The sequence below is a fragment of the Geotrypetes seraphini genome, chromosome 4 (assembly GCF_902459505.1).
Source record: "Geotrypetes seraphini chromosome 4, aGeoSer1.1, whole genome shotgun sequence".
In the NCBI taxonomy this organism is placed as follows: Eukaryota; Metazoa; Chordata; class Amphibia; order Gymnophiona; family Dermophiidae; genus Geotrypetes; species Geotrypetes seraphini.
The window spans coordinates 21,839,203-21,858,895 of NC_047087.1; the positions used below are offsets into that span (position 1 = coordinate 21,839,203).

The 19,693-nt window shown below is 40.7% G+C and overlaps 1 protein-coding gene across 2 annotated transcripts in view; it reads right to left on the reverse strand.

The window, feature by feature from the left end:
- Positions 1-6,425: 6,425 nt before the first annotated feature.
- The window catches only part of HSD17B2 (hydroxysteroid 17-beta dehydrogenase 2), a 47,457-nt gene continuing 34,189 nt past the window's right edge, over positions 6,426-19,693 (reverse strand). For both annotated transcript variants that reach the window (XM_033941453.1, XM_033941452.1), the window contains 2 exons: positions 13,448-13,585; positions 6,426-7,598 (listed from right to left, as the gene is read on the reverse strand). In XM_033941453.1, the coding sequence (XP_033797344.1) occupies positions 7,237-7,598; positions 13,448-13,585 (500 nt within the window). In that variant the 3' untranslated portion in view covers positions 6,426-7,236. The remainder of the gene's footprint in view (positions 7,599-13,447; positions 13,586-19,693) is intronic.

Below are 19,693 nucleotides of genomic sequence, written 5' to 3' on the forward strand. Positions count from 1 at the left end.
TGTCATATTAAAAGTCCCAGGTACAGATGTCACTTTAACTTCTATTGTAAACCCTCCAAAACCCACCCCAAACTTACTGAGCCCACCTGTACCCCACAATAGCCCTTATGCCTGCAAGTATCATCTTAATATAGGTACAGTAGGTTTTGGAGGGCTCACAATACAATAAAAGCATGAAATTACCTCCTATTGCAATAAACTGTTTCAAATTAGAGAATGACACGGGGCCAAATTTTTCCCTGTCCCTGCAGGAACTCATTTTCCCGTCCCATCCCGGCGAGTTCTTTTCCTGGCCCTGTCCCATTCCTGTAAGTTCCATCCTCATCTACACAGGCCTCAAACACTTTAAAATCATAAGGGCTCAAAGCTTGTGCGGTTAAGGCAGAGCTTAAAGGAACAGCGACAAAACTCGCAGGGATATTTGTCCCCGTGTCATTCTCTACTTCAAAAGCATACTTGCCCTTCCTGAAAACTGGGCAACTGTGATGAAAAACTATTCAGCAGAAAGTTATGGAAAAGAATGTGGCAGGTACTTATAAGCAAAGTCACAGGAGTTCACAACCTGAATAGAAGAAAATCTTCAGTAATCTTATCGGTTGCAGCATTCAGGGAGGAGCCAGGTGAAACAAGTACTCCTCTTTTCTCTTCACAAAGATTAGAGGCTGGGTGCACTAAGAAACACGGTACCTGGGGCAATGCCCTAGCTCAGTGGTCTCAAACTCTACCCCTTTGCAGGGCCACATTTTGGATTTGTAGGTCCTTGGAGGGCTTCAGAAAAAAAATAGTTAACGTCTTATTAAAGAAATGACAATTTTGCATGAGGTAAAACTCTTTATAGTGTATAAATCTTTCCTTTTGGCTAAGTGTTAATAATAATATTGTAATTTATAGCTAAAGAGACATATGATCAAGAAACGGTTTGATTTTACTTTTGTGATTATGATAAACATACCGAGGGCCTGAAAATAGTACCTGGCGGTCTGCAAGTTTGAGACCACTGAGTTAACGGGAACAGTTAATCTGCTGGCTGGGTTGGAGGGCAGAGGGGAGAACAGGACAATCAGCCATTGTGACATCACTGATGAGGCTGGCTCTTATTGGTGGAATGAGGCAACATGACATCACAATCTCAGCTCTGTTTCCCAAAGGCAAATAGGATGTCATGGTTACAATTTAGCCAGTGGTCTCCAACTCAAACCCTTTGCAGGGCCACATTTTGGATTTGTAGGTACTTGAACAGCCTCAGAGAAAATAGTTAACGTCTTATTAAAGAAATGACAATTTTGCATGAGGTAAAGCTCTTTATAGTGTATAAATCTTTCCTTTTGGCTAAGTCTTAATAATAATTTTGTCATTTATAGCTAAAGAGACATATGATCGAGAAACTTTTATTTTACTTTTGGGATTATGATAAACATACCGAGGGCCTCAAAATAGTACCTGGCGGGCCACAAGTTTGAGACCACTGCCCTAGCTGCTCCACCCTGCTTCCAGCACTACTCGGTTTTATATTTGGCAAGCTTTCGTTTTAGTTTTCAGGCTTGTTTAATGTAATGCACAACTCAACTGGCATAAAGAATTAGTAAGGTCAGAGAAATTATGATTGTATGATGACAAAATTTGGCATTCTGCTTACATACTGTGAAAGAGAAACAAGACTAAGGCCCTCTTTTACTAAGGTGCGCTAAAGGCTAACGCATGCATGTTAGTCTATGGACACATTAGCGTTTAGCGTGCATTAATTCGATTAGCGCGCTAAGCGCACCTTAGTGAAAGAGGGGGAAAGAGTGAAAAACAAAATGCTGTGGTTTTCACCGGTCTTTTAGTAGAAACAAGTTATTTAGGATTCGTCACATTCGGTTGATTGCATAGAGTAATCTATTGTAAAGTTGTATTACCAGAAGAGAGCCGTTTTGATTGCCTTAAAAAGCTCACACTGGAGTGAAGACAGCTTTTTTTTTACATCCTGACACTTGGAATGAATTTTAAACTGAGCACAGAAATGGAAGGAGGCACATCAAAGGTCAAAAACGACAATGTTAACCATAAGAGCTGGAAATCAATACCCATACTTCCCTGTGAAATCTCTAGAGCAGGGGTGTCAAAGTCCCTCCTGGAGGGCCGCAATCCAGTCGGGTTTTCAAGTTTCAAGTTTCTTCGTTATTTGATTGATCGCCTATCACAGTTACTAAGCGATGTACATAAAATATAAATATAAGGTAAACAATAACAAGGATATATAAAAAATATAAAATCTTTTAAAAATAGACAAATTACAACAGGAAACACTAGGATAGAAGGGAACGAAATACATTTTATGATAGGAAAGGAAGAACATTTAAGGGTAATATACAAAGGGAAAGGGAAAACAAAATAGTTTATTGGGAGTATAATACACAGTTGAACAAAATGAACGACAACTATAAAGAGCAATTGGCATTTCAATTAAATATTGAAAGCGTCAGGATTTCCCCAATGAATATGCATGAGATCTATTAGCATACAATGAAATCAGTGCTTGCAAATAGATCTCATGCATATTCATTGGGGAAATCCTGAAAACCCGACTGGATTGCGGCCCTCCAGGAGGGACTTTGACACCTGTGCTCTAGAGTAATAGCTTCACACATAAAAGGAAAAACTAAAGCCATTTATAATATGATTATAATTATAATATGAGGAGGGTAGAGAATGACACGGGGACAAATTTGTCCTCGTCCCATCCCTGTGAGTTTAGTCGCTGTCCCTGTAAGCTCTGCCTTAACCACCCAAGCCTTGAGCACTAATGATTTTAAAGTGTTTGAGGCTTGTGCAGATGAGGATGGAACTTGCAGGAATGGGACAGGGCCAGGAAAAGAACTCGCCGGGATGGGACGGGAAAATGAGTTCCTGCAGGGACAGGGAAAAATTTGTCCCCGTGTCATTCTCTACTTTGAAACAGTTTATTGCAATAGGAGGTAATATGGGGGGATTCTGGTCTTTCATTAACTGTTTCAATTAATAGAAAAGATTATATAGTATAATATAATATATGTGATTGTATATGATATGATAGGGGTGGGAAGGAGGGGGATAAATTTCATCAATTTATGTTAGAATATCAAGTGATGTTTTTAAGTTCAAATGTTATTCTTGATATATTTGTAAATTGTAAAAATGAGTAAAGAATTTATTTAAAAAAATTAATACAAATTACCAGTAGTATCAATCAAACTTTGTTTATGTAATATATATTGTATGTATTCTGTGGTTATAAATATTTTGATACAATAAATTGTTTTTGTACAAAAAAAAAGAAGTCATTCAATAAAGACAATGTATACATACAGACAAAATTCAATAATTTAATAAAAATAATCCAAGAATACAAAATTTGAGAGGCACTGGTTTAGTTGTTGATTTTGGAACAAGGTAATAAATGGACTCTTTTATATTAATTCATGAATTTAATGATCTCAAGTTATAAATACTGACCATCTATTGCTCTCCATCAATACATATCAATAAAAGATTAAGGGGTCCTTTTACTAAGGCGCACTAGGGTGTCTTAAAGTGCGCTAAATGCTAACGCGTGCTAACGCGTCTATTATATCCTATGGATGTGTTGTCAGGCGTTGGCATTTAGCACGTTCTAATTGGCACCCTAGGCACCTAACCTGGTTAGTGTGTTTGGGCCGTGACAATGTACTTCTCAGCGTGCCCTCTGTAGCTTGAGGGCTCCCTTCAGGACTTTCAACCACACTAGGCAACTACCTAGTAGTGCAGGTACAGGTAAGTTATAAAGTCTTTCAAAACAAACACTCAAGTCAGAATGGCTTGAAGCAAAAATAAAAGGTTTTATTCAGGCCACCGGCCAAATAAGTTTCAACCCTTTGGTTAAAAGTCTTATATATTTCATAAGCAGGAAACTGAAAATACACTCAATCCTTGGCTCAGGGATTTCTGCCCTGGACTAGTCTTTGCAGAAACAAATACTTTACAAATTTCCAACCTCCAGTTTGAGGCACTGGCATGGACAAAAAAAAGATCTAAAACAAAACAGCAATAAACAAACTCAAAAGAGGTTAGCAGGTTTCAATTGGAGGTAGGCACAGTAGTTTTCCTTAACCTGGCTCATACCATTCTTTAACAGTCTCAGGTTTGGAAACACACAGGGTTTAGCAGATCCTTAAGAGATAGGGGAAAGTCTATTGCAGATTCACAGGTGAATTTTTGCAACCTATACTTGTAACTCCAGCTCTCTTTGCAGTAGTCGTGTGAACTGCACTGAGCCAGTCTCAGTTGCACGTAGCACACCAATCGGCCACAACTGAAAGCAACAGGATACGGACACAAAAAGTCAAAAACGTTTTCTCTGTTCAGTGAACAGGCAAAGGTTTGCGCTAACACACACAGTAAACTCACAATCACATAGCAGCGCACAGGAAGGATCTAAGCCAATCTTAAACTTACAGTCTTAGTTGACTTGCAAAGCTACAGCTGGCTCCTGCCTCTCTGATAGGCCTGAACTGATCTCCATAGCTTCAGGCTGTGGGAGAGACTCTGCCTCAGGACAGAGAGGAAATTCACTTGCCTCTTGCATATCCCAGGCAGCAGGAAAATCACTGGTAGGGCACTCACGTTGGACCTTAGCTGGGCTCCTGAATGATCTCTGCCCAGACCAGTTCTCCTTGCCCTCACTCCAGCTTCCTTCCTGGTCTGTGAGGCTCTGGTAGCTTTGCTTCCCATGATCCTGTCTCTCCCCTCTCCCTCTGACTTCCTGTACTCTGAGCTGGCTTTTCAGGAGCTCTAAGCCAGGGTGGGAAATACAGGCTTAGGTATTACACAGTGCAGGGCTTCCTTCCCCTGCAAATCCTGGCTATTCAGAGACAAAAACTCTGAATTAGCTCTGGGTTTGTCACATAATATTTAGCACGCTAAGATGCACTAGCACGCCTTAGTTAAAGGACTGTAGGGCGCTCTCAGGCATCCTGCGATAGTTTGGGGTTTGGCATAAGCTACACACAAGGTCTGTTCTCATTATAATTGTTTTCTATAATTTTTTATAATGTACACCATCTAGACATGTATTTTTATAGACGGTATATCAAAAATAAAGAAACTTGAAACTTAGCGCAGCTACATTGCCTCATGGTAGGCCTAGATTCTATAAATGACGCCTAAAGTTAACTTAATTTTTTGAATCGGCTCTGATAACTGAAAGCACCATTAAAAATCTATTAAAAATCAATTAGCTGGTAGGCATCTACCACTTCATTGAGGCACCTACCAGCAAGCAAGCATGTTTAGGGACAAGCAGGTATGTTTAGGGGCAAATTTTGGGCATGGTTTGGTTTAGGCACACTCATTTAGGCCAGGAAAACTCTAGCCTAAATGGCAGTGTGCCTAAGGATTCAACGCCTACTGGCAACTAAGACTGCTTAGCCACAATTCTATAAATGATGCTTACTGGATAACCAACAATTGCACTCAAGGGCGCCTAGGAGTTAAGCGCTGTTTATAGAATCAAGTCCTTACTGCCTGAAAAATACAAGGTGGTAAGGACTCATGTGCTAATGGCCACACAGTAATGGAAGATTAGGTTCTTACCTGGATAATCTTATTTCTGTTAATACATACAGGAGTCTGTACTCTAGGTGATGTATGAAAGCAGTGGCAATGCCTAGGGTGAGACGGATGTGCCTGCCCGCAAAACTGAGAATACAATAGCACCATCCTCCTGAGCTGCCATGTCCACTCTATAGAATCTTGTAAAGGTATGGAGAGTAGATCAAGTAGCTGCTCTACAGATTTCTTTAGGTCAAACTGTTCTGGTCTGTGCCCAGGAAGTCATTACACTTCTATTCAAATGAGTTTTCTGGAAAAATAGGTGGCTGTTTGCCACAAGCAATATATGTCAATGAAATTGCCATATGATTCCATCTGGCAATAGATGCCTTGGAAGCTGGTCTGCCTTGTTTTGACTGACAACAGTCATTTGTCCATTCTAAATAGTGAAGTAAAACTCTCTGTATGTCCAGTCTCTGCAATTTTATCTTGCTTGGCTGAATAAGTAGCATAAAAAGTGGGTAGACAGACCTCTCAGCTGACGTGAAATGCTGAAACCATAGGCACCAGCTCTGTGGGTATCCAAGCACCCCCAATATTTTTGGTACCTCATGTGACTGCATATACATAAGCGTTGGAACAGGGGGGCCAGGGAGGGTCATGCCAAATAAAAAATTGGCAGGATCATCATCCAGAGCATGGGAGAGAAGAGAGATGCCAGGCTGTGGGAAGTAGAGGAAAAAGATGCCAGACTACGGGAAAGGGAGAGAGAGGGAGGAGATGGTGCATAAGGATGGAGGGGAAGGGAAGAGATGGCGCACAGTGATAGGTGTGGAAGGGAAGAGAAATTGAAAAAATGCTTCTTATGGATGGGAATAGGGAAGAAGAAGGGGGGGAATGGTACACATGGATAGATGGGAAAGGGAAGTAAAACATGGAAGATTTTGAGAAGAAAGCAGAAAAATGGAAGAAAGTTGAATGCTAAAAGTTAATGCCATAGATGGATGTAGTTAAACACAAAATCCCTCGCCCATCAGAAAAATCTTGTATCATCAAACTTAGGGCTCCGTGTAGCGCATGTTTAGCGCGCACTAAATCAACGCGTGCGCTAACGCATCCCTAGGATAACATTCATGCGTTAGCGTATAGCGTGCGATAATTTTTATCGTGCGCTAAAAAGCATAGCACTCCTTTGTAAAAGAGGGGGTTTAAAAAGTGTTACAAAGCGCGCAAAAATTATTCTTAGGTTTTAGTGTGCTCATAGACACTTCAACAGGGTGCCATACAGTGATGCAGAGTTGCTGAAACTGCATAGGTTCTTAACCACAGCACATTATCTTGAACACTACGGCTTCTATTGCACATAAAAATGTCCATATAGCTCTTCAGAAAACAAAGGTGGAACACTTATCTGAACTGATGTGTTTGCTAGCGAGCACGCATGGGCAACCCTATGGTTCGGCAAACCATCCTTATTGCACTGGAAAATGACACTACCCCCTCTCCATAAAATCAGAATACTCTTCCATTGGATTCACTGTCTAGAGGCAAAACTGAATTCAGTCTCATGTGTAATATTCAATTAACTGAAAAACTAGAGTAAAAGGCAAACTTTTTCCAAGGACAATCTTTCCGTGGTCTGGCAGAATGTCTAAAGAGATGTAATCAATGCCCTCTCGCTCCTTCTCTCTACATATCTTTACTTTTATGCTGACAGGTCCCTAAGACTCCACATGGAAGTTGCTTGTTTTTTATAATCAACCTGTTGGCAACCAAGTCATAAATCCAGAGAGGAAAATAATGAAAGAGGGAAAGAAGAAGCAAAGTGTGACCTGGTGTGTACATGTAATTTGGCTTCTTTGCTAAAAGAGCATGGTGCATGTCATAGAGCACAGGAGAGATGTCTGCAGAAGAGTTATCAATCATGTCATTGTAACGATTTTTCAGTTTAAAGATATAATCTTCACCAAAGTCGTCCCTTGTTTCTTGCATGATGCTTGCCAGGATCTCCTTGCCTTGTTCATCCCATTGTCTCTCTGATCCACAAATATCTAAAAATATGAACCCAACGGTTGTGAGACATGGCATTAGAACTACAGGTCAAGATCAACAGTATCCTTTTTAACTTAGCTCAAAGGAACCTTCGTGGACTCTGAAGATTATGATAGCTTTGATTCAATGAATATAATTAACCAAAAATGATTCTATATATAGGGCTCCTTTACTAAGCCATGTTAGGGCATTAACGCGCGGAAAGCACAGTTACTTACCGTAACAGTTGTTATCCAGGGACAGCAGGCAGATATTCTCACACATGGGTGACGTCACCAGCGGACAGCCTCGAAAGCAAACTTGCTTGAAGATCTCGAGCTTTCGAGTGCTGCACCGCGCATGCGCGCGTGCCTTCCCACCCAACTAGGGGGCGCATCTCCTGTGAGGATCCTCAGTTCAGATACCAAGCCAAGAAGCCAACCAGGGGAGTTGGGAGGGTTGTGAGAATATCTGCCTGCTGTCCCTGGATAACAACTGTTACGGTAAGTAACTGTGCTTTATCCCAGGACAAGCAGGCAGCATATTTTCTCACATGGGTAACCTCCAAGCTAATTATAAAGGGATGGAGGGAGTTGGCAAGTTAAGAAAAAAGATTTTGCAAAACAGATTGGCCAAAATGGCCATCCCTCCTGGATAAAGTATCCAGACAGTAATGAGAAGTGAAAGTATGAACCGAGGACCAAGTGGCAGCCTTGCAGATTTCCTCAATAGGAGTTGATCTGAGGAATGCTACAGATGCCGCCATAGCTCGAACTTTGTGGCCCGTCACTCGACCCTGCAGAGGAAGACCAGCCTGAGCATAACAGAAAGAGATACAAGCAGCTAACCAGTTGGAGATGGTACGCTTCAAGATAGGGCATCCCAACCTATTAGGATCAAAAGAAATGAATAGTTGAGGAGATGTCCTGTGAGATTGAGTGCGTTGAAGATAGAAAGCTAAGGTACGTTTGCAATCTAAAGTATGCAGAGCCGCTTCTCCAGGATGAGAATGTGGCTTAGGAAAAAAGACTGGTAGAACAATAGATTGGTTGATATGAAATTCTGAAACCACTTTAGGTAAGAAGTGTGTGGCGCAGTGGTTGGATCTACAGCCTCAGCACCCTGGGGTTGTGGGTTCAAACCCCGCGCTGCTCCTTGTGACCCTGGGCAAGTCACTTAGTCCTCCATAGCCCCAGGTACGTTAGATAGATTGGGAGCCCACCGGGACAGATAGGGAAAATGCTTGAGTACCTGATTGTAAAAACCGCTTAGATAATCTTGATAAGCGGTATATCAAATCCTAATAAACTTAATAAATCGTCCTGCCGCACTGGTAGCAACGTTTAAACCCGGTCACAGGCCGGGACATAGAAAAAATAAAGTCCGTCGAAAAGAAGGGAAGAGGGCCTAGGCCCAAGCCCGCGGACTCGGAAAACAAAAAAGAAACAAATTTTTTTTTTTTTTTAACTTTTAAAAACAAGAAAATAAACAAGGGAATAAACCCTGAGCACAGCGACCGAACAATAGCAGCCGCGGTGAAGAGAAGGCAAATTGCTGCAGAGCCAGAAGCACAAGTCTTCTCAGCTCCGCGGAAAACAATGAACTGAGGATCCTCACAGGAGATGCGCCCCCTAGTTGGGCGGGAAGGCACACGCGCATGCGCGGTGCAGCACTCGAAAGCTCAAGATCTTCAAGCAAGTTTGCTTTCGAGGCTGTCCGCTGCGGGGCTCTGTCGGTGACGTCACCCATGTGTGAGAATATGCTGCCTGCTTGACCTGGGATAATAGCATGCACTAAATTACCCCACGTGCTAGACGCTAATGCCAGCCGCAGGCGTGGGTTTAGCACGTGCTAAAATGTTGCGTGCACTAAAAACACTAACGCAGCTTAGTAAAAGGAGCCCATAGACTTTCAAATGAACATAGATCCCATGTTTGGATCACAATTCTAAGTGCTGTTTGAATTTGTTTTAAAAATTAATAGAACATGTTAAATGGTTGGCAATGTACAGTATAGTTAGAAAGTAAAAGTTGTGCATTTAAAAAGTTCTATTTAAAGGTTAATCAATAAATAAGAATACAATATTTATAGGATATTTTTGATTGAAATATTTGAGGGAAGGGTGGGTGGGGAGGGAATAAATTTATGTATTTACAATGACAATGGAAAGAAATTCAAGTGATGTGTAAAAGTTTTAAATGATGTAATATTGTGTACTTGTTGTAAGATGAAAAAATGAATAAAGAATTTGAAAAAACAACGCATTTTAGAACCTATGCTTTCATACTAGTAAGCTAACACCAGATCTCACGCATAGCAACAAGTTAGCAGGTCTGTGCCTTTTGTAGAAATGATAGCAGAAAATTATGTTAGGCTTGAGAACATTTTTTAATTTCTCCGATTTTCATGTAATCCTTCCAGCTTTATTTCCTTGTTTTGGTTATGCAATGCTATTTTGGGATTTAATAGGATCGATTGTTAAGGCACTGCAAATTACCCCAGTGCTTGCAGAGTTACACTGGCTGCTTATTCAGTATAGAATGCATGATAAACTTTTATTAAAGATCTTCAAATCGGCCAGTAGTGCTTCACTGCTTTTGAGGAGGCTTTTTTTGGTTAAACTATCATGTGCGCTCAGGGAGGATAAGGCCATAGTGGAGAGACTGAATGAATTCTTTGCTTCTGTCTTTAAGGAAGAAGATGTAAGAGATCTACCTGAACTGGAAATGGTTTTCAAAGGTGATGATGTGGAGGAACTGAAAGAAATCTCGGTGAATCTGGAAGATGTACTAAGTCAAATCGACAAGATAAAAAGTGATAAATCGCCTGGACCAGAAGGTATACATCCCGGGGTACTAAAAGAACTCAAACATGAAATTGCTGACCTGCTGTTAGTGATCTGTAACCTCTTGCTAAAATCGTCTGTAGTACCTGGAGGGTGGCCAATGTTACGCCGATTTTTAAAAAGGGTTCCATGGGAGATCTGGGAAATTACAGACCTGACTTCAGTGCCGGACAAAATGGTGGAAACAATTATAAAAAATAAAATTGTGGAACACGTAGACAAACATGATTTAACAAGACGGAGTCAGCATGGGCTAAGCCGAAGGAGATCTTGCCTCACCAATTTGCTTGACTTCTTTGAAGTTGTGAATAAACAGGTGGATAAAGGTGAGCCGGTATCTAGATTTTCAGAAAGCTTTTGATAAATTTCCTCACAAGAGGCTCCTGAGAAAATTAAAGGGTCATGGGATAGGTGGCAAAGTTCAGCTATGGATTAGGAATTAGTTATCGGATAGAAAACAGAGGGTAAGGTTAAATGGTCATTTCTCTCAATGGAGGAGAGTAAACAGTGGAGTGCCACGGGGTCTGTACTGGGACCAGTGCTAATTAATTTATTTATAAATGATCTGGAAGTTGGAACGATGAGTGAGGTGATTAAATTTGCAGATGACACTAAACTGTTCAAAGTAGTTAAAATGCATGTGGATTGTGAAAAATTACAGACGGACCTTAGAAAATTGGAAGACTGGGCGTCCAAGTGGCAGATGAAATTTAATGTGGCAAATGCAAAGTGATGCACATTGGGAAGAATAACCCGAATCAGTTACCAGATGCTAGGGTCCACCTTGGGGGGTAGGGCCCATGAAAAGGATCTTGGTGTCACTGTAGACAATACGATGAAATCTTCCGCCCAATGTGTAGCAGCGGCCAAAAAAGCAAACAGCATGCTAGGAATTATTAAAAAAGGGATAGTTATCAAGACTAAGAATGTTATAGTGCCCCTGTATCACTCCATGGTGCGACCTCATCTGGAGTATTGCGTTCAATTCTGGTCTCCTTATCTCAAGAAAGATATAGCGGCACTAGCAAAGGTTCAAAGAAGAGCGACCAAGATGATAAAGTGAATGGAACTCCTCTCGTATGAGGAAAGGCTACAAAGGTTACGGCTCTTCATCTTGGAAAAGAAACAGCTGAGGCGAGACATGATTGAAGTCTACAAAATCCTGAGGGGAGTAGAATGCGTACAAGTGGATCGATTTTTCACTCCGTCAAAAATTACAAAGACTAGGGGACACTTGAAGTTACAGGGAAATATTTTTTAAATCAATAGGAGGAAACTATTTTTCACTCAGAGAATAGTTACGCATTGCCAGAGGTTGTGGTAAGAGCAGATAGCGTAGCTGGTTTTAAGAAGGAAAAGTCCATAGTCTATTATTGAGAAAGACATGGGGGAAGCCACTGCTTGCCCTGGATCGGTAGCATGGAATATTGCTACTCCTTGGATTTTGGCCAGGTACTAGTGACCTGGATTGGCCACCGTGAGAACGGGCTACTGGGCTAGATGGACCATTGGTCTGACCCAGTAAGACAATTCTTATGTTCTTATGCTTACATAATATCTTTAGTGAAATGGTGTGTTGGCTGTGATAGTTCACTCTTCAAGGTAATATAAATATAAAGGGAAAAAAAATAGTTAAGTTAGTACAATAAAAAAGGTATTTTTTTTTCCTTTATGTTTTTGTTTTTTTCTACATATTATACATCATAGTATCTTTTAAACCTTTGTGGTTCCATCCATTAAAGAGGTTACTAAAGTCACATACCCCACCCCGTTTTACAAAACCACAGAAGCAGTTTTTAGCACAGGCCGGCACACTGAGGGCTCTTTCTACGAAGGTGCGCTAGGGCCTTAACACGTGGAATAGCGTGCACTAAATTGCTGCGCACGCTAGCCACTACCGCCTCCTTTTGAGCAGGCAATAGATTTTCAGCTAGCACGCGCTAAAAACGCTAGCACACTTTCGTAAAAGGAGTCCTGAATGCTCTGCACTGCTCCAGACACTCAAGAGTTCCTATGAGCATCAGGAGCAGTGCAGAGCATTCAGAGCACCAAACTGCGCTAAAAAATGTTTCCACAGTTTTGTAATGGGGGGGGGGGGATAATGAAGTAGGGCTTTTTTTCATTATGGTAGAGTCTGTCTCCTGGTCTTTGGGAAATCTCCAATTTTATTGATTTTTCATAAACAACTTAAAATGTTCCTTTTTTTACTTTGATATTTTTATTGTAGTTGTATTTTGTTTGGCAGGTTATAGTAAAGTTTTAAATATGCAAATCAATTAATTTATGATTTAGAAAAGAATTAAACTTATTTTTTTTTCCAATTCTTTATTCATTTTTAAAAACTTACAATAAGTGTAACAGCATATATAACCCTTTCAACTCAGATACAACACTTAATATTCTGTTAAAATCTACATCAGAATTTATCCCTCCTCCCCCCTAATCAATAACATTCTTTAAATTCAATAAAATCTACCATAAACTCCATTCCTACATACCTTATTTAATAATCAAACCAAAAATTCCTTCCCCCCCCCCCCGGATGTGCATTTTTAAGGGGAAAAATAATATTCAGTCATTACAATATTTTGTTAATGGCTCCCATATCTCCTGAAATTTTCTAAAATTCCCCTTGTGTGGCTATTGTCCTTTCCATTTTATAAATGTGACATAAGGAATTCCACCAAAAACTGTAATTGAGTCTTTTCCAATTACTCATAATCTGTTGTATGGCAACTCCTGTCATAATAAGTAGAAGCCTGTTATTCTTAGATGATATTGGACTCTTCTTAGCCCTCATTGACATGCCAAACAGCACAGTATCATACAATAATGCTACTGGATTTTCCAACAATTTATTTGACCCCATATTGATTTCCAAAAAGCAAGAATCAATGGACAATAGAATAACAAATGATCTAATGTCCCAGCTTCGAGATGACAGTGCCAGCATCAATTACATTTAGAGCTATCTAACTTCTGTAAAAGAATGAACTTAGAGCTGTAATTCCATCCAATACATACTTGTTTTGAAACCACCTGGATAAAATGCAGCAACTTTAACACCCCACTTGGAAAGTTCTTGTCTCATTACTCCAGAAAACATAGAGAGAGCAGCTTTTGAAGCACCATATGCTGACAACCCCGGCATCGGAATATATCCTGTAGGAAGAATATAAAGTATGACCAAGTTTAATACCCATTTTTTTATGGTCCCCAAAAACTTTCATGCAAGTAAACAATCTAAAAAAAAGAAAATAGTACCAGGCTGTATAGTGAATATAAATGGTAATTTTTATCTTACCCTCACGGACCCCCTGAAACCCATCCATGGACCTCCTAGGAGTCCATGGACCTCCTAGGAGTCCACGGACTCCAGGTTAAGAACCCCTGTTCCAAAGGCAGGGAGAAAAATAAATTGTGTTGGATTTTTGTTATAAAATGATTTGACCAAAAATGGCCATTACAGGGGAATTGTATATATGCTGCCAAAAGTTTAGTGGCTAAGTTGGCATTATATAATGGCAAATTTGTGCATTAAAACTGTTATAGAATACTGTATGTTGGGAATTGTAAAGTAAAGTTAGCCATGGTCCTTAGCAGTTGTAAATGAGCATGCCTAAATGTTGATACTTAGGCGTGTAACTTATGGTATTTTATAAGCTTTGCATCCGAGTATTGGACCTACCTATGTCTCCTTTGCAGTTACATGCTACAGCATTGAAGTGCTATTCTATAAAGTGGCACTTATGTGCAGTTATACATGTTACTGCCACTTTCCTTCCATTTTGTGCATAACTTCCATTTCAGCACAGAGGTTATGTACCAAATTGGCACCTAATTTATGGCACAATATATATAACTAGTCTTTAAGCCCGTTACATTAACGGGTGCTAGAATAGATGTGTATGTCTGTCTTTCTTTCTTTCTCTCTCTCCTTGGCTGCTTTCTGTCTGTTTGTCTTTCTTTCTTTCTGTCTCTCTCTTTCCTCAGCTGTCCACCACCACCCCTTCACTGCTCCCCCTGTCCAGCAGCAACCCTTCTCCCTTCCTTTTCCCTCCCCCACTGTCCAGCAGGACCCCTTCCCTGCTCTCTCTGTCCAGAAGCAGCCCTTCTCTCTTCCTTTTACCTCCCCCCCATCTAGCAGCACTTCTTCCCTGCTTCCCCTGTCCAGCAGTAGGCCTTCTCCCTTCCTTTTACCTTCCCCCTGTCCAGCAGCACCCCTTCTGGCCCACCGGCACAAACCTCATGTCCATCTCTCCCTCTCTTACTTCCTCTGCCCATATCTCTCCCTCCCCCTTCTGTCCCCTCCCTGAATCTCTCTCCCTCTCCCCATCTTGCCTCCTCCACATCCATTTCTCCCTTCCTCCCGCTTCCCTCATTCTGTAACACTCCCCTGCCAGCATCTACTCCTCCCCCCTCCTACCTGCTAATCAACCCGCCATGTTTATTTGGTTTTTTTTTTTTTTAAATAATTCTTTATTCGTTTTCAAATTAAATAACAAATGCACAAAAGAATATATTATAACAAATTATTCCACAATAGCAGTTTGATATCTACCATATAAAAATCTAGTAAATCAATAACCCCCCCCCACCACCCACACTTCATCATATTTTCAATAATAATATACACATATTATATATCATAGTATAACATATTATGTAAAATTATTTCCAACTCCCTTCTCCCTTGTTCCCGCTATGTTTAACTTCAAAGAAAAGCGCTGCGCCGCGCTGTTGCATGCCTCGGCGTCTTCTGTCCACTGTGGCCAGCCTTAGCGGAAACAGGAAGTTGTCAGAGGGTGTGCCACAGTGGAGAGAAGACGGTGAGGCCAGCGACAGCACGGCGCAGCGCTTTTCTAAGAAGTTACACGCTGCAGGCGGGTGAGCAGGTGAGAGGGAGAGGGGGAGAAGCAGATGCCGGCAGGGGCTCCTGTGCACCCCCATTCTGATGCCTATGGAATCAGCGGCGGCAGCAGTTTCTCTGGCGGTGAGTGAGGGCGGGAGGGGAAAGTCGCTGGCGTGTTCCCTACCTCCGTGTTCGAAAATGGTCACAGGGAACACGCCGTCCTAAGTGCACATGCGCGCATAGGGTTTTTATTAAAGAGGTTTAACGGCAAGGAGGCAATTGTATAGCTCAGTGCCTGGTAGGAACTTATCCTATAAAGGAACATATGTGGTTACCTTCTTTTACAGGATATGTTCTTTGTTCAGTAGGGGCCTTAATGCCTTGATCATGCAATTTGATATGAGTTCTGCATTTGATTTGGTGGACCATAGGAAATTGTTACAATGCTTGGATGCAATTGGCATCAGAGGAGAAGTGTTAGATTGGTTTCAGGGTTTTCTTATGTCTCGCACCTATCAAGTATGTTTTAATTATGATCTTTCTGGTACTTGGAGTAATTCATCTGGCGTTCCGCAAGGGTCACCATTATCCCCATTGCTTTTTAATGTTTATATGTCTTCGTTAGGTACGCAATTGTCCCAGCTGGGGATAAAGTTGTTTAGTTACGCAGATGATTTTACAATTATTATTCCATTTGCTACCTCTCTCTGAAGTCATTCCTAAAGCAACAGAAGTATTAAATTTGATGGAGCAATGGATGACTGAATTTAGATTGAAGCTTAACTCAGAAAAAATGAAATTTTTTGTAGCTTCACCTCACCCGTTTGATACTAAAACATCATTGTGTATCAACGAACTTAGTTATCCCATTCAATCTACTATGAAGGTTTTGGGTATAATACTGGACCAGGGTTTGACTATATAGGAGGACCAGTTGGACTCTTTGGTTAGAAAGGGTTTTTTTACTCTTTGGAAGCTTTGGTTCATTAGAGCGTATTTTGATGTTTTATCATTTAGAATTTTGGTGGTCTCTTATATTAAGTCAACTTGATTACTGTAATATTGCCTACTTAGTAATTTCTCAGAAGAATATGCAACGATTACAAATGGTGCAAAATGTAGTGGTCAGGTTAATTTTTAGGTTGAAGAAATACGATTATGAAACACCTTCCTATCGAGTGCTGCACTGGTTGCCGATGGAGGCTCGTGTGAAGTTTAAGTTTGGTTGTTTTTGCTTTAAGGTTTTATTTGGTTTAGCTCCTAATTATATAACTGAGCTTTTCTCTTTTTCAACCAACAGCCATAAAAGAAGCTCACACCTGAATTTTGTTTTTTCGCCGGCTAGTGGATATAAACTTAAAAAACATCATCAACATCTTTTTTCATATCAGGCAGCATCATGGGGCAAAGATCTAGAACAATTGCTTCTGCTCACTGATATTTATGGGGAATTTAGGAGACATTTAAAAACATGTTTTTGAAGTACTTAGGTAGTTGATCTGTAAAATTTATGTAATAATTAGATTTTTAAGGTTGTTAGTTATTGTTCTTTTACTTTTAAGTGTTATTCAATTGTATTTTTAACTATTGTAAACTGCATAGAACTTTACGGTCTTGCGGTATATAAACTGTTATTGTTATTATTATAACTGTTAATATGTATGCCTAGAAGTTAGGCATAAACACTTAAGTCAGCCACAGAGCTGCTGTGAGTACATCTAATTTATAGCATAGTATAATCTCGTTATAACAGACTCGCTTATAATGGAATCTCGCCTATAGCGGACAAGGTCCGTTGGTCTCGGCCGAGCGCCATTAAAAACATACAGAAAATCATCGGATATAACGGACTCGCATATAACGGACTTTCGTATATAACGGACATCTATTTTGGTCCCCAGAGACGCTTTTAGCTGTAGTTTTATTCGGCTATAACGGACATGCAGGCTCCGCCTACAAGGCACATGGCATGCCCCGTTGATATAGTATCAAAAAGCAGCTCAGAAAAAAAATGACAGAGTATTTTTCTTTCCAGTACAGTGTTCTGGTTTGCAATCATTTCGTACCATACCAATGTTTTGCTGAGTTTTGTTATTGATGTTGCCGATATGCTTGTGCAGTGACTGTTGATCATCAGTTTATGTTGTTTCAAGTTGCCCTAAATAAAGTTTTTAAAAAATGCAACTCTAGATATAACGGACTCTGAATATAACGGACCGTTTTTCCAGGTCCCTTGAAGTCCATTATAACGAGATTATACTATATTCTGTAAGTTATGCACATATATGTAAGTCCCACCTGTGCTCCAGACTCTGTCTATGTGTATACCCACCTATAAAATGTGTTTATACTTTATAGACTTGCCCTGGAATTCAATTGTTGCTGAATATCTGGAGTAGTTTTGGCATTGATGGCCACGTATTGTCCAAGTCACAAGGGTTTCTAACCTCAAGAACATATAAGATAAAATTCTTGAATTCTTATTCGAATGTATGGTGTGTAGAAATAGGTATACCTCAGGGGACATCTTTATCTCCTCTATTATTCAATATACTAATGTCTTTGTTTGAAAAATTATTGGAGTATAAAGATTTCAAGAGACATTAGTGCAGTAGAACTAGAGGACATGAATGGAGCTTACAGGGATGTAGACTCAGGAGTAATGCCATGAAATACTTTTTCACAGAGAGAGTGGTGGATGCTTGAAACACCCGTCCGAGAGAGGTGGTAGAGTCCAAAACTGTGATCAAATTCAAAAATGCTTGGTGGGATAGACACAATGGATGCTTAAACAGAAAGAAGATGGAAACACAGCATGGCTGCTGAGGTGTTACTCTGGGCAAGAATAGTCCCAATGGCGGACAGACTTGTATGGTCTGCATCCCGTATATGGCAAGAGACAAAGAAGAGTGGCCAAATTCAGTACAGGGGGAACCACCTTGTATTATATATGTGGAGGGGCATAATCGAAAGGGACGTCTAAGTCCGTTTATGTCCATCTCGCAAGTCGTCCAAAGTAAAAAAACAGCTTAAGACACATTTTCGAAAGATATGTCCAACTTTTTTTTCGTTTTGAAAATCGTCTAATTATACATCCTGCTGATCCGATCGTCCAAGCCACTAAATCGTCTTATCTTTATACCACATTTACGTCCAACTTTCCGTCCAAGTCCAAAATGCCTAGAACAAGCCCTGTTGGACGTGGGAGGAGTCTGCAAAATGATGGACTGCACACCCAAACATGCCACCTAAATAGTGGAGTACCTTACTGCTGTGAACTTCACAAAAAGGGTGCCATGTCTTCTCCTCCCTACAGCTCCCTTATAAGTCATGATGAGCCCCCCAAACCACTTCCAGAATCCCCTAGACTCACTTATCTACCACCCCAATAGCCCTTATGGCTGCAGGAGCCACTTATATGCAAGTAAAAAAGGGTTTTGTGGGTGTATAGGGCAGTGCACATGTTTAAGTATCAATGCAGTGATTACAGGGGCTTATGGGCATGGGTCCTCCTCTCCATGAGTCCCTAACCTGCCCCCAAGATGACTTAAGCCGCCTCTGTGCTGGACGACTAGGCTTTCCTATGCCAGGTGGCCGGTGATGATGGTCTGGAGGCTGAATTTTAAAGTTATGATTAAAATTTTTATGGGGGTGGTAGGTGTTGGTGATCACTGGGGTAGTGTGTGGGGATCTGTTTTATGTGTTTGCAATGCTTATCTGGTGACTTTAGGTGGGTTTTTGTGACTTAGACCATGGTCTAAGTCACAACATCAAAGTTCTGTCTAGATTGTTGTAAACTTTCGGTTATAAATGCTGTACGACTAAGTCTAAGCCGCTCTACATCAGTTGTTTGCGGAATAAATGGAGGGAGCTCAGGTTCCGCAGCGGGATAGTAAGGTCGTTCCAAAGACCTGTGATTTTGAAGAGAAGTGATTTTCCCAGTTTACCTGCATAGAGAATACCGTGTAGGGAAGGGAAAGATAGTTTATATCTTTGGGCGGGTCTGGTGGAGTTAGGGCATGAGGAGTTAAAGGATAGTGGGATTAGAGAAGGAAGGATGTCATGAATGATCTTAAAAGCCAGGCAGGAATGATCACACTATACACTATATAATACAAGGTGGTGGAATCCTGCGGAGCCACATTTGGGAACATTAACTCGAGCCTATATCATCAACTAAGATAAGTGCCATTATTTAGTACACCAATAGAGACTTGATCAAAGAATATGGCAGAGTGGCTCTATTATTAGCAATCATAAGATTTGGAAGAGAAAAGGGACTTATAAGTGCCACGATGATTCCTCTTTAATCTCACTGTGGCTCCAATGCAGGAGATTGGGCACTGAGCACTTATATGTATTCAATATAAAATATAAATGTGAATTGAACCTAATAGATTATTTAATTCAAAAACCAG